At 33.2% G+C, this 14737-nt stretch overlaps 1 protein-coding gene across 1 annotated transcript in view; it reads right to left on the reverse strand.

Moving 5' to 3' along the window:
- The window catches only part of LOC108769287 (uncharacterized), a 36846-nt gene extending 25301 nt beyond the window's left edge, over positions 1 to 11545 (reverse strand). The window contains exon 1 of the mRNA XM_018520184.1: positions 9840 to 11545. Within this exon, the coding sequence (XP_018375686.1) occupies positions 9840 to 9981 (142 nt within the window). The 5' untranslated portion in view covers positions 9982 to 11545. The remainder of the gene's footprint in view (positions 1 to 9839) is intronic.
- Between the last annotated feature and the right edge of the window lie 3192 nt (positions 11546 to 14737).

Consider the following 14737-nt stretch of genomic DNA (forward strand, 5'->3'; position numbering starts at 1 on the left):
AGCAATGTAAAAAATCGCATAGGGTACATTGAATCCATGAATACTAGGGTTAAACAAAACAAATATGAAAACAACCGTTTATTACAAATACCAAGGAAATGGTAGGTGCGTGCAGATACTTGCAAAAGGAGTGGAAGCCTGCAAAAGATTGGAATTTTCTAGCAGTTGAGTGAGGAACCATAGTCCGCTGTACCGTAGAATACATTCGATAATAATGGAATAAAAAAGAAGAAAGGTTTAAGGCTTTTTGACTCATTCAAATTTGTCACATAGTCATAACAATGATAGATTATCAGTATAAAAAAGAACATAAAGTTACAATTTTCTATCCTAGAAAAAAAGAATTTTGATTTATAACAAAATTTTGACATTTAAGATTTCTATGATAATACAAAATACTGTTATTTATAAATTGTTGGTACAATTTTTTTCTCCGATCGTAATTCGTTTAATTGACATTTACGAAAATTTGCTTTTATTATGTGTTTACTGTGTTTTTATTACAATGTGTTTACTGTAACAAATAAAAATGTATCAATAAATAAAGATTTGAATAAGATGAAATATTGTAAAGCGCTTAGCAGAATTTATGGATAAACCAGAGCCAGAGAAAAAGGAGACATGAATCGAGCCGTTCCAAGCCGAACGGTTGGTCCCTTAAGGAGGGAGTAGAGGCAGGCAGGGGGGGGGCCCGATCGTCCTATGCCACAAAACACCTGGCTTTTCTATGTCTGTCCATACTCTCGCCCTCTACCGTCTCGTGCCTCCCAATCTTTGTCATATTATCCCAAACGGCACCGGCACCCTCCTGTGTGCCCATCCGCCTTCCCTATTGGCATCTTTACACATCAAGCGGCTTGTTATATGCCGCTATGAAGCAAATATCTGTATCCGACAATATACTGTTCAATTAATCTGGCTGATGGATTAATGAAATAGCCGGATTGAATCTACATTTTCTACTTGCTGAATTTGAATAAAGTTAATATTCCATAGAAAAAAATATATATTTTATATGAAATAGAGGCGGAAGTGTGTTTGTGTGCATTGAGAGAAAAATATACTAAATTTTAATAAATTTTAATAAATATTTGTTTGAATAGTGCCAGTTGAATATTTACTACATGTAAACAAATATTTATTTGGTACAAGAACCATTAATTTGACTTATTTATTAAATTTTTTATTTAACAAATATTTATTTTTTATAAATAAATGTTATACTATTCGAACAATTATTTATTAAAATTTAACACATTTTTTTTCAATGTAACAGCGGTAAAATAATAGTGATATTGAATAATAATTTTTTGTATATCACGATTGGTAATTGAATATGTCACATTATTCTTTAAAAAAGTATCAAATAAATCTGCATATATTTCTAATATTCGTTTAACATTAAAGAATATAGAAATAATATATATGAATTTGTTTTACAATTGGAAAATCTTACTGCGATTTTTCAAAATAGAAAATCAACGTTCGCTTTTATAGATATTACGATTTTATAGATACCAATACAATTCTCAACAGTCGGAAATAGTACGGATATGTCTCATGTCCGATCAAACACGATTTCTCGATTGTCAATTACGCTGCAGTTACTTGTAGGTTACAGCTTTTACATTGGGAAAGGCAGGGGTGGTGGAGGGGGAGATATGCATATAAATGCGTAGGTGCAGCTCTAAAGAATAGCCTTTGAACGACGAGAACTTGATGAAATCAAGGTCGGTCACGCGATGCTTCAAAAGGATCGATTTAACATATCGTGTATGTGCATCCTTATCGATTTATTTGTTTGTACCTATATCGATGCACCCGAGTTTTAAAAGTCAATAAGGGTTTTTACGTTATCGTAACTGCAGTGATTAAATCCTGAAGATACGTTTTCATACTGATACATATGCGACACGTACATTGCATTTTTATTGCAACAATACTTTTGTAATAACTATCTGAACAAAAAGATAAATAAAATATAAAATTAACTAATATTTAACTCTATAAAACTAGCAGGACCAAATCAGCAGAATCAAATCGGACTTAATAGAATTTTTAGTACTCATTTTATACTAAATTGTACTATTAATGATAATTTTGTACCGTATGGCATTTAAAAAAAATCGTGGCGCTACTAGCTTAATTATATACTAGCTTAATATTAAACTGGCAGAACCAATTAAAAATAAAAAAAAAAAAAAAATCGATAGGATCTAACTTGTACTATTTTGTACTGCCAAAAACAATTCTATATTATGTATCATTTCTAAGAAAACAGTGGCGCTGTTAGTTTAATATTTAAGCTGGCAAAACCATAAAAAAAAAACAACACAAGGATAAAAATTAACACAACTGAATTTGTATTAATTTGTACATACCATTGAAAGTAAATTAATATTTTACATATTTCCTCCTTAAAATGACTTTATTAGTATATATTTACAATCTATGAAGCATTCTATGTCAAACCGGACACATTTGAAACATCATTTTATTTTTTTTAATTTGCTAACATATTTTAGATAAATAAAAACATGAGACACATGTTTCGCGAAAAAAAGTGAATTTTTTAAAGGAAATGATATATAATATAGAATTGTTTTTGGCAGTACAAAAAAAAAGTACAAATTCAATCCTATTAATATTTCTGATATTATTTTTAATTTTTTCTTTTTATCGTGAATTGGTCCTGCTAGCTTAATATTAAGCTATCAGCGATTTTTTTCGAAATGGCACATGGTACAAAATTATCATTAATGGTATAATTTAGTAGTACAAAATGAGTACTAAAAATTCCGACAGGTCCGATTTGATTCGGCTGCTAATTTGGTCCTGCTAGCTTTATAGAGCTCTAATATTTTATCTTTTTATGCAAGTAATTTAATCGTAAAAATTGGTAAGTTGTTTGCGTAACTCAGAGAAAAAAAGAACATTTGATGGTATATTTACAAATATTTTAAATATGTAACTGACATAATGTTAAACATCCCTATAATTTAACAACTTTAATACTATACATATATACATATACCAATACAAAAACAAACATAGTGAAATCCATAACACAATTTTATCACATTACAGTGAAAATATATGCAGCAAATTTTCATAAATTTAACATAGCTATAGTTGCATATATATATTTGGATGTATTATAAATATTTTTAGTAGCATTGTTAATTGTATTGCACATAAAATAATCATGAGCGTCACGTCTGTACGATATTAATTATTGTGTTAATATCATGTTAATATACAATATAACAGTTCTCGTTATTATCTAACATTTAATCAGAAATCTACATTCTTATCTGCGCGATATTGCACACGTAAGAATGTAGATTTCTGATTAAATGTTATAGATAATGTAAAACTGTTACATTAACACGACAATAAATATCGTTACCTATTATCTTTTGAACAAATTAAAACGTCTACTAAAGAACGTTTGACTTTTTTTAATTTTCAAAAAATTTATATAAAAATTCAATAGAACATAATTTTAAATAAAAAATTTTTAATCTTGAAACAAACTGTAAAACTTTAGAATATCTCAAAATTCTATTACCTATTTTTTAGAGATGTTCAATATCAGGGTTGGTAAAGACTAATGTTTTTTTTTAAGAATAAAACATATTGTGTTTCTTCTTGAATACGTTTTTAATGCTTCAAATATACTTTAAACAGCACTATAAAAAAAACATATTTAAAACATATTAAAAACATCAATTAAGCATGTTTTAAACTGTTTAAAACATGTTTTTCACCAACCCTGTTCAATATAATGTTAAAAAAAACGTTTACAATGACATTATAAAATTGTTATCGTCCATGTACAGATTATGCTATCATGGTGATCAAGATTCATTTTTTTTATTTTTTAAAAATATTTTTTTAAACAAGACTAATAAAATGATGAATATTGTAATATCATAAGAGTGATATATTTATTTGTGGATATGCATGAGAATATGCAAGTTTCATCGAAAGTTTAGTGAAATTTAAACCAATGATAAGATTTATATAGAAATATTATAAATATTATTCGAAGGCATAATGATCAATTTCATTTCATGTGATAAAAAGTAAAACTAACTCCTCCACGAAATAATTATTAATTTACTGTACTTAAACTTCGCAATTTATCATCTACAATTAATCGCTTATCGTAATTATTACTTTTTTCAATGGTTTCCATATCTTAATTCGTTTTGATCTTATATTGGCATATAAATAGACACGTCTCTCTCTCTAATTTCTTTTTATTAGAATCAGAAATACACATTCTCTTTTGTGTTCCACTTATTATAATCTAAAACGCGTAGACTTAAATAATTGGTCAACAAGATTCTTTTCATATAATTACGTCGCGTAATATTTTGATATAAATTAAAACAATGAACATACACGATAGTAATTCATGTTATCGGGGATAGTTTTAGATATATTTGTAAAAATTTCAAATTATCGTTCGCACACACATGCTAGGGTAAAATATTATGTTCTATTTCCACTACTGAGTCAATCTTGTGTAATGTTAGAATATTTTAAAAAGGATCATTCGAAAGAAATAATAGGTGTATAAATTAATTCTCGGCCTTCCCTTAAAATCAACTATAACATTAATATAAATTGTTAAGTTTCTACCCTGTTTGGGATATTCAAGACCAACCTAAGAACATTAACATTCAATTATACAGTTAACTTAAAAAAATAAGTGAAGTTTGTGCAGAACGAAATGTTTCAGAAAAAGCATCTTCGTCGCTGTATATTGTTCGCGTTTGAAATGATAAAAAATGCCGCCAAAGCAACAAATTTGATATGATCGGTCTTCGAAAAAGATGCGGTTTCATATGTTTTACACAATTTCGCAAAAGAAATTTCTATTTGTCGGATAAAGTTCGTTCTGAACAGCCGAAAAAATTTGAAAACCAATGAATCAGAGAATCTATTGAATGAAAATTCATGTCAAATCAATTAGGACTCGCACAAGCTCTTGAAGTGACGTAGCAAACTATTTCTTGGTACGGTTATAAAAGCTAGGACTGATCCAGAAAGCGTGTCGTTGGGTTCCGCATATGCTTAGTGCAGACACTAAAGAGAGACGCTGTGATACGGCTGGATCATTGCTTTTGCGTTTTAAAAGAAAATATTTCCTTTATAAACTAATGATTGACGACGAAAATAGGTGTTGTATGACAATTGAAAAAGAAGAAAATCATTAGTTCGACCTGGCGAATCCTCGAAAGAGGTTGCAATTACCCAGTACTCATACAAAAAAAATTGTATTGTGTATTTGATGGGATTATAAAAGTATATACTATGAGCTATTAACAAAATTGTATTGTGTATTTGATGGGATTACAAAGGTGTATACTACGAGCTATTAAAACCGGATGAAACAATAACTGCTCAACGTTATCAAGACCAACTGATGCATTTGAGCAAGAAAGACTGTACACCGGCCACGGCAAGTGATGCTGCTGCACGACAACGCGACATGTAGCGAAAGCGATGAAGAAATTTATCTGTGCGTTGGGTTGGGAAATATTGCCGCATGCGGCATATTCTTCTGATCTAGCCCTGTCGGATTATTTATTCCAATCGCTATAGCATCATCTAGCGGATTCTCACTTCCAAGCAGAAGATGTGGAAAAATGTACCGATGACTTCATTGAATTGAAACCGCCGTCTTTTTTCCGCGAAGATATCCGCCAATTTCCTGATAAGTGGCAAAAATGTATAGATGCAGAGGGAAATTATTTTCCAGACTAAAATATAACAGTATTTTTTTAAAATAAACATTGAATTTTGAAAAAGGCCTAGAATTAATTTGTACACCTATAACAGAGTTGGGCATGTATTTAATACTTTTATTTAAAACACACTAATTGCAATACAAGCATATTTTGTATTTTTTATTTTAGCGCATCACATAAAAATATTACGTATTTTGTATTTAAAATCGAAAGATTGAAAGCGTTTTGTATCTTGTAATTTAAATAATAAGGTTGATTATCAATATTAGTATTTAAAATACAAAATACAAAATACTTTCATAATCTTTTGTTATTAATACTAAAATATAAAATACAAAATACTTTTATATGTTCCCATGAAATATAAAATACTAAATATTTTCATGTACTCTGAACAAACACAAAATACAAAATATAATTGTCTTACCAATACCGTTTTTCAAATAAAAGTATTTCAAATACATGCCCATCTCTGACCTATATAATATATTTGTTTTTTAATGTTTTTAAATATCAATCTTACATGTCATAGTTTTTTATCTTTTGGAATATATGCGTTATTTTTAATTTACTGTACTAAGGAAGGGCCGGGTGTTTCACCTTCAGATAAGCTACTGTAGTAATTTATTTATTAAATAAACAAAAGAGTAAAAGAATAAGAGTATAAAAGAGTAAGAGAATAAGATATTGAGCTGAAGTTTAACGAAAGAACAACCCAGCCTAAATAATATTATTCATTGATTGTTGGAATTTCGTATTGAATTATTTTTGGCTAAAAAAAACCTTAGCAGAAATTAAATAAAACTAATATTACGCTAAGTGATGTATATATCACATTTAAGATTCCAATTTTTCCGTATATATATAAAAATTAGGCATCGTGAATACTTTATTGCTACCGACATCTGCACTCACCGATTTATACTGATCTGAATATTTCTTTTTAGACTTTTCTATCAAATTCCTAATTCTTTAATTAAATATAGGTATATTTAATTTTTTTTAATTAAAAGTTAATTTTATTTTTAAAAATCATTAATGCACAAAATAGATAAATAAACCGATGAAGTGTACAAACGAATTGCATATATCGCTTCATCAAGATTCACATTGATAAATAATCTTGAGAAAATTAAAAAAGAATCGCTTTAAACTTTTTGTGTCACGTATGTTCTCTTAAATTATTGATATTTTCTTACATATTATATACATATTGACACAAAAATAATATTACTTAAGTAATATAAGTAAAAAGAGCAAAAATATCAAAGTAATGTATAACTCTTATAAATTTATATATAACTCTTAGGTACGACTCATACTTAACGATAATGTATAAAAAAAATACGGATTCTGATAAGCATGATAAGTCATGCCATCGCGATGAACAAACACAATCTCATGCAATTATTATTTTATGGATATTTTTTAAAGAATGTCAGAACAGTTTAGTGAAACTCGGTAAAACGCGACGATGACGCGTTATATCGCGAATATCCAAGGAGTAAGAAAGGTCGAAGAAAAAGAAATGATCGTTAGACGTATGGGAACACACCGTCTCGCACAAGTCTCTACAGCGTCGTCGTCTACCGTCTTGTCTTTTTTATTCTGTCTACTCCGCTGGCTACATACATTTACATTTAACACCGCGTGGTAGATCGTACTTCTTGCGTACCGATACATATAAATTTCATTGAGAGATTGTAATAACGTATTTCTGGACGTATCATTTATAATAACGTATCTTTGGACAATCTTCGAACTATCGTTAATGACAACTAAAAATGCTAACGTTTTTGTAAAAACGATTAAGATATACGAGTGCGATCTTGAGAAGCTTTTTCTTCTACTTCTACGACATAATATTACTATTCCTTGGTGATTATACTTCATTATACTTGATTTTAAGCATATATTCGAGTTAATGTGGGAAGAGTCAGATATCTTAATCATACAGCACATATCACACACATTCCAACAAAATTGTAGCAACATTTGTAGAATAATATTGTAGAAATATTACAACATTGTAGCAATAGACCTGTTCTTTTATTCCGTTTCCATCAATGTAGATTAACTTTAATTTCGATTCTACTTATTCTTTACCTCTTTCTAGAACTAGAAAAAAAAAACAGTTAGTTGAACCAACATTAAAAATAAACTACTTGTGGTAGAAATGGATATAAGAAAAAGTTTAATCTACGTTTATAAAAACATTACTGGGTTTCTGTAAGCTTTTGTGCTATATGGGTAAGTCCGCATTTTTAACAAATTTTTAAGCCTTAGGTCATAAGAAATGGATAATCGATTATTTTCCTTGGATTCGGCTGTAACTAGTCAGTTTCTTACGACTTAAGACTTAAAACACCTATTGTAGATCCGGACTAACAATAAAGGGCTGCATATTTGAGAGGTGCATATAAAAAGTTGTAAACATTCCGAGAACAAAAATTCCAGACACGTAAGATCAGACGACACCTCCGTCGTGTCGGTGGAAGTCGAGAGAAAGACCGTTTCGTTTGATCTGAGGGGGGGCCCTCGAGAATGGAAACGTTCGTGCGAAACTGTCGCGACACGATACTATGCGACTTCGTTCGTGCCGAGTAATAGCGAATTCGGTTGCATGCACTAGTGTACACTAGTGAATATTAAAGTCGTTGTGCACTGATCTAATCTCTCGAGAATAGGTCTATTCTTTTTAACTGAACTTCTCTGGAGAGAAAAAGAGAAAAGAACTGTGCAAAAAGTTCAGCCAAAAAGAAAGAACTTAATGTAAAAGTAGATTATCTTGACGATAGCCTCTAAATTTCTTCGAAATAGAATCTCACTCTGAAGAGTGAAAATTGAGCCAGTCTTGAAAAAGAGTGGCTCGATTTCCAGTCTTTAAGAGATTTCACTCTTCAGAATAAAATTCGCTCTAAAAGTTTTAGAGAGTAGGATATCCATTGCATATTTTGCCAAATAAAGTGTATTCAGGATTTCGTGGTTTTCCTATATTTAGATTAAACGCACGAATATTATTATTTGAGTTTGTATTACAAGACAAAGTAATCAGCGTGTATATATATATATATATATAAAAGATAAAAATTATTTAAATACTCTCTAAATTCTTTGGAGAAAAAGAGAAAAGAGGTGAACCGTGGCAGAAGTCAGCTAAAAAGAACGAATTTAGGATCTCTTTCACCAATCTCGGTTAAGTTAACCCGACGGTTACACGAAACTCATTTAGCCCGGTTTTTTCATTATCTGGTTAACTTGTGGTTAAGCTTAACTTGTTTCACCCAATGGGCTTCGTCCATGATATCATCATAGATGAAGCCCATTGGATAAAACATCAGGTTAAACCTAATCACAAGTTAACCAGATAATAAAAAACCGGGTCTTAGACCCAGTTTCATAATTCAAGGTTAACTTGTAACCGAGGTTTAACTTATTTTAAGTAATAATGAGTAATAATGAGTTGTGAAACTGGGTCTAATGCCCGTTTCTACCAATGTGGATTAACTTTAATCTCGGTTCAACTTACTCTTCATCTTTTTCTTATTTTTAAAACTAGAAAAAGATGAAGAATTAGTTGAACCGAGATTAAAGTTAAAAACTGTATTGGTAGAAACAGGCATAAATGAGCCTCATATAATCGTCGATTAAAAATATTAACTTAACCGAGGTTAGTGAAACAGACTTTTAACGTAAAAGTAGACTAGCTTGACGATATCTTTAAATTTCTTTAGAGTGAAATCTCGCTTTAAGGAGTGAAAATTGAACCAGTCTTGAAAAAGACTCAATTTTCAACCTTTAAGAGTGAGATTTCACTCTTCGGAGTGACAATTCATTCTAAAAGTTTTAGAGAGTACATATAGATGTATTATTCCAACTAACTTTGATTGTAACTGGCGTTTCTCGTACTTGATTGATTTAGGCATACGTCTTTATGCATTGACTTGTGTACAACAGCTTTAATGTGCACTAAGTACTTCCGACCGAATTCGCAATCTACAAATTTCACGAATGAATACGAAGGCACGACAAAATGCCAGATAGCCGTGTGTAACAATCGTGTAATCTCACGCTAACCTGGAAACATGTCGATGAAGCGTAATATCCCAGCTTTGTGTTTGAGGTATTCGCTATTGATTCCCATGAACGATTCGGTGACAAAAATTCTATCGGCGATCAGCATTTGTATTTTTCTATCACGTTCCCTCAGATCCATCATTCGCGCACTATCCTCGCACTCTTTCCTCGGTCTTCTCTCCGTTATGCCCTCGTCCCTTAGGCGTACACAAGTCAAATGGAAACTGGCATGCACATCGAAATGAGATGAAGCCCTGGTGCCGCAGCGGAGAAATGGGAGGGGGGAACGTGAGTTCAACCTAACCTAATCTGTCTCTCTCTCTCTCTCGTTCTGCCTCCTCCTCCTCTTCTTCTTCCTTCTTCCGTTCCGCCACCTTCTCCACTTCTCTATCTTCCCCGTAAAAATATACAACACGGAAAAATTCGCAACCGATCACGAGTCCACGATACACGCAGGTTTCTCCATTATCTGTGAATTCTTTTTTCCACGGTCTCCCCCAGATCCGATTCGCCTCCAGCACGTATATACGATGGGCCGGTTGCGTCCGTCTCTGATGTTTCTCGCGTATGTATCTCTTTGCACACGCACACACGTACGCAGAGTGTATACGCGCGCGACGCAGTGAAAACTCTCCTGGCTGGCGAGCAGGCGGAAAATCGAGCAGTCCAGCGGTCGGCGTTCACGCCACGAAGCGAAGGCACGAGAGCGAGAAGGCGCGCCCGCGTAGGCTCGGTTGCTTGGACGGAGACGATAGGCGAGACTGAGAGCCCCGAGTTTAGCGCTCGCGCGCCAAGCGACAAACGACTCCGTCTGCGGACTCTCCGACCTCCGTTCGCACTTTTCGTGCCACACGGGGCCACTTCACGCCACTTCACGCACCTTGACGCACGCTGACGACGGCACGCACGCTAGCACGTCCCATCGCACGTTCTAGATGCCGTGCGCGGCGCTAAAGAAGTCGCAAACGGTGCCTCAGTGCTTTGACACTGTTACTTCCGAATGGCGCCCGCTCGCCTTGTAACCTGTTCTTTTTTCCCCTCTTTCTCTTTCTCTCTCTCTCTCACCCTCTCTGTGTCTTTCTCTCTCTCTCTCTCTCTCTGTGTCTGTCCGTCGTCTTTCTCTCGCTTTCTCTACGTCGCGCCAATACGTATGTACGGTCAATTACAAATTCACTTATGTTCTTTCAATAGCGCGTTCTCTCTTCCTTTCTTTCTTCACACGTGCATCGCTCGATGAAATGTTCCTCTTCTAAGCGCTTCCTGGAATCCGGGCGTGTATGTGTACCTCGTTTAAAGTGCACGATGCGACGCATCCACATCGAGAGAACGAGAAATCCGACAAACACATACACACTTTCTCTTTCTCTCTTCTTTTCCCGTTGTAGCAGTAATGTACTATCGTGGTAAGCGAGCACACTGTTGTAACATTGTAGTAATCGCCTCGGTCGTGATTAAAGCTGTCGCATTTATTCCGGAAACGCTCGTTGTTGACGACGTTATCAAGTGTGTCATCGTGGGTATTAAATACGCTTTATTACATTAAAATTTATATTCCGGTATATGAAACGATGTCGACGGGTCGTCTTCTTGTGGGCCCCCCAATGAGCCCTCGTGACAATCACACGGCAGTCCGATCGGCCACACTGTCAGACACAAATCCGCTAACCGAGTACGAAAGAACAGCCGAGCCACGACTGTCGAGTTCAGTGTTGGCGACCCAGTGGGCGACGTTGTCGGTTGTCGGGTCACACTCGCGGCACGCCTGCGATTGGCCGAGTAATCGTCCATTGACAGTTACTACTCTACGCTTAGGAGCGTAACTAGCGAGCTAGCAACCCGTACGCTGAAAGAAAAGATTGGCTGCTGCAACGAATTAGATGGTAAAATATGGGATAGCATTTGTAATTGGTTGCAATAGCCAATTTTTGGTTGCTGCAGCAAATTGTTAGTTGTGTTAGCCTATCCGCGATTTCAGTACAGGATTTCGATTGGCTAACGCAACCAAAAATTGGTTGCTGCAGCCAATAAAAAATGCTATGTCATATTTAACCATCTAATTTGTTGCAGCAACCAATCTTTTCTTTCAGTGTAGTACTACGTAGTGCGGCATGTCCATTTCTATCAATCAGCGTTTTTACCATGGCGAATTTTTTTTGTAAACTGATTCGGCTTGGATAATGACGTCAGTTATTCTACCATTGGTTATTTCTAATTCTAATTTTTTTTCCTAAAAATTAAAATTAGGAAAAGATAAAACAGCATGATTTTTTCTTGTTTCTTTTTTCAATGATTTTTTTCAGTTTCCCGCATACAAATAATTGATAGATTGAACGAACTTATCTGTGAAGTTCGATCCTAATTATGCCCTTTGTCTCGTCCGGATAGAAACTATTGTAAGAAATTTAAGTGACAACACGAGAAAAATATCAGGGCGCTCCAAAATTCGAGCCAAGGGGTCTCCTTCGAAATGGTAGACTTCCGTCCTGCCACTGAGCCACAGCCCTGACGCTAATAGCTTCTCTGTTGTGCCTATTTCCTCTAAATTTCTTACAAGTCGGCTAGCCTGACATTACATCCGTCCCGGATGTATAATATATCCTGGGTATCGATTATATATCTTTTTTCCTAGAATGAAAATGTGAAAAGTAAAAATTTTTTGTATGACATGTGTATATGTACACAGGCATACATATACATTAAATTTTTCACTTTTTACGTTTTCGCTCTAGAGCAAAAGTTACATGAGACCTGTTCCTTTTGGCTGAACTTTTGCACCAGTTCATATTTCTTCCTTTTCTCTCCAGGAAGAAAGATGAACTGGTGCAAAAGTTCAGCCAAAAGGAACAGGCCTATGATCGATACCCTGACCGCAATATTGGACAAAGTCCCTATAAACTCGACCAGCCTGACAACACATACCGACTCGGAATGTCCCCATGGCATTTTTCCGCCGTATCCGGGTAACTATTTTCTTCCAAAAGTCGTCGGGCGCTCCGAACCGAGGCCTGGGACCCTATTCTTGAGCACATATGAATAATTTTCGCATACAAAGTGACAGTTTCTCGATTGTGATTAATCAATTGTATACGGAATTGCTATTTTTGTATGCGATAATTTCAAGAATAAGGCCCCTAGGCCCCTATTCTTGGAAAAGTATCGCATACGAAAAACTAGGGAAATATTATAGTATATGTTACATATATTATAGCATTTTCCTAGTTTTTCGTATGCGATACTTTTCAAGAATAGGGGCCCTGAGGGTCGATTACAAAATTACAAAAGTGAGCAAATTTACTAGGTGTTGATCAATGAAATGATCAGTATTCTAGTAAATTCGTTCACTTTTGTAATTTTCACTTCATTTCAAGATCGATCCCCTTGTCTCCTCCGAAATGGTAGACTTTCGTCTTGTCTGAGCTATACAGCCCCGACACTGGTGGTTTCTCTGTTGTGCTTATTTCTTCCAAATTGCTTACATTATGTAGTCGTGCCCCTGTGCACCGTGTTGACAACAAATGTATGGCAATTGCCCACGATCCAATTGCGCACAAGCCAATCATAGCGCTAAAAAAAACCCAAAACTCCCTACGCAGAAGTCGCTGTGATTGGCAGTGGGCAACTGCTACAGTGCGCAATTGAACCGCCCCCGTTGACAACAGATTTAAAAGCAGCGCCAAGTAAAGTAAATGAAAGAAGAGGGGCATCTCTATATCTAAAGTATCTATTCCTCGTCTTAATCTTTTCTTTCTTTAACGTTATCTTCTTTTTAAGGGATTGAGCACAATGAAAGGAATAGGGAACAGAGAACGGAGAATAAGAAGTTTTAACCTATCAGAAACTGTGTATTCCACAATACATGATTTCTGATAGGTTGAAATTCTTATTCTCTGTTCCCTGTTCCCTATTCCAATATAATTGAGGTACACATTGAATCGTGATAAGCTAAATGACACATTTAATTTAGTTGTAAAGAATAGTTTAAGCTTAGTTGAAATTGTTTTTACTATATTACATAGATTATAATAATAGTTATCAGTGCAAAATTACTTTTTTTTTTAAATGAAAGCAACGTTAATAAGTATATATGCACTTTCTATAAAAACTATTATATATAAATGGCTGAGAAATCTATATAATATATTATTACCAGACTTTAGTTAAATCAATTCAAAATCAAATCGTACTGCATAATAAATTTTAACTTATAAAAAAATTACCTAATAGGACTGAGGTAATATATGTATATAATGAAAAGATATTTGAACATTAATTTTATTATAATATATTTTTTATCATGTACAGCTATTTTCATTATCAACTATAATGTTTATCGATTAAATTATTACTTAATGTACATTAATGACATCTAACGAGAAGAAAATTAAATTCTGCCAAAGATATGTGTTTCTTAAAATTTGTAGGTAAATCTATTTATTTTAGATAATATATTTAGTCATTTTATTGATATAAATGATTATAATTTGAATCAATTTTATATAAATCCAATAATACAGCTTATAAATTATTTAAAAAACAATAACTGTTTTTTAAATAATTTATAGCTGTTTATGTAACACTGTTGATTTTAAATTAAAATGTAGTTATTTGCAATATAGAAGAAAAATAAATAATAAAGATTTTAAGAATTAATACTTTTATTATTTCAGTATCTTATTATTTATAAATATTTATTATGTATATGTATTAAATTATATTAAATATATTATAAAATATACATGTATTAATGCGCATGTTTATAGAAATACATTATCAGTGGTTGGTAAAATATTGAATATCGGTTTTATCAACTATCGGTGATTTTGCTTGTTTTAATTTTTATTTTTATATATATTCGCGTTTTTATGTTTTAGTGTAGACATAATAAAATGACTAGCCAC

This window comes from Trachymyrmex cornetzi, unplaced genomic scaffold (assembly GCF_001594075.2).
Source record: "Trachymyrmex cornetzi isolate Tcor2-1 unplaced genomic scaffold, Tcor1.1 scaffold122, whole genome shotgun sequence".
NCBI classification, from domain to species: Eukaryota; Metazoa; Arthropoda; class Insecta; order Hymenoptera; family Formicidae; genus Trachymyrmex; species Trachymyrmex cornetzi.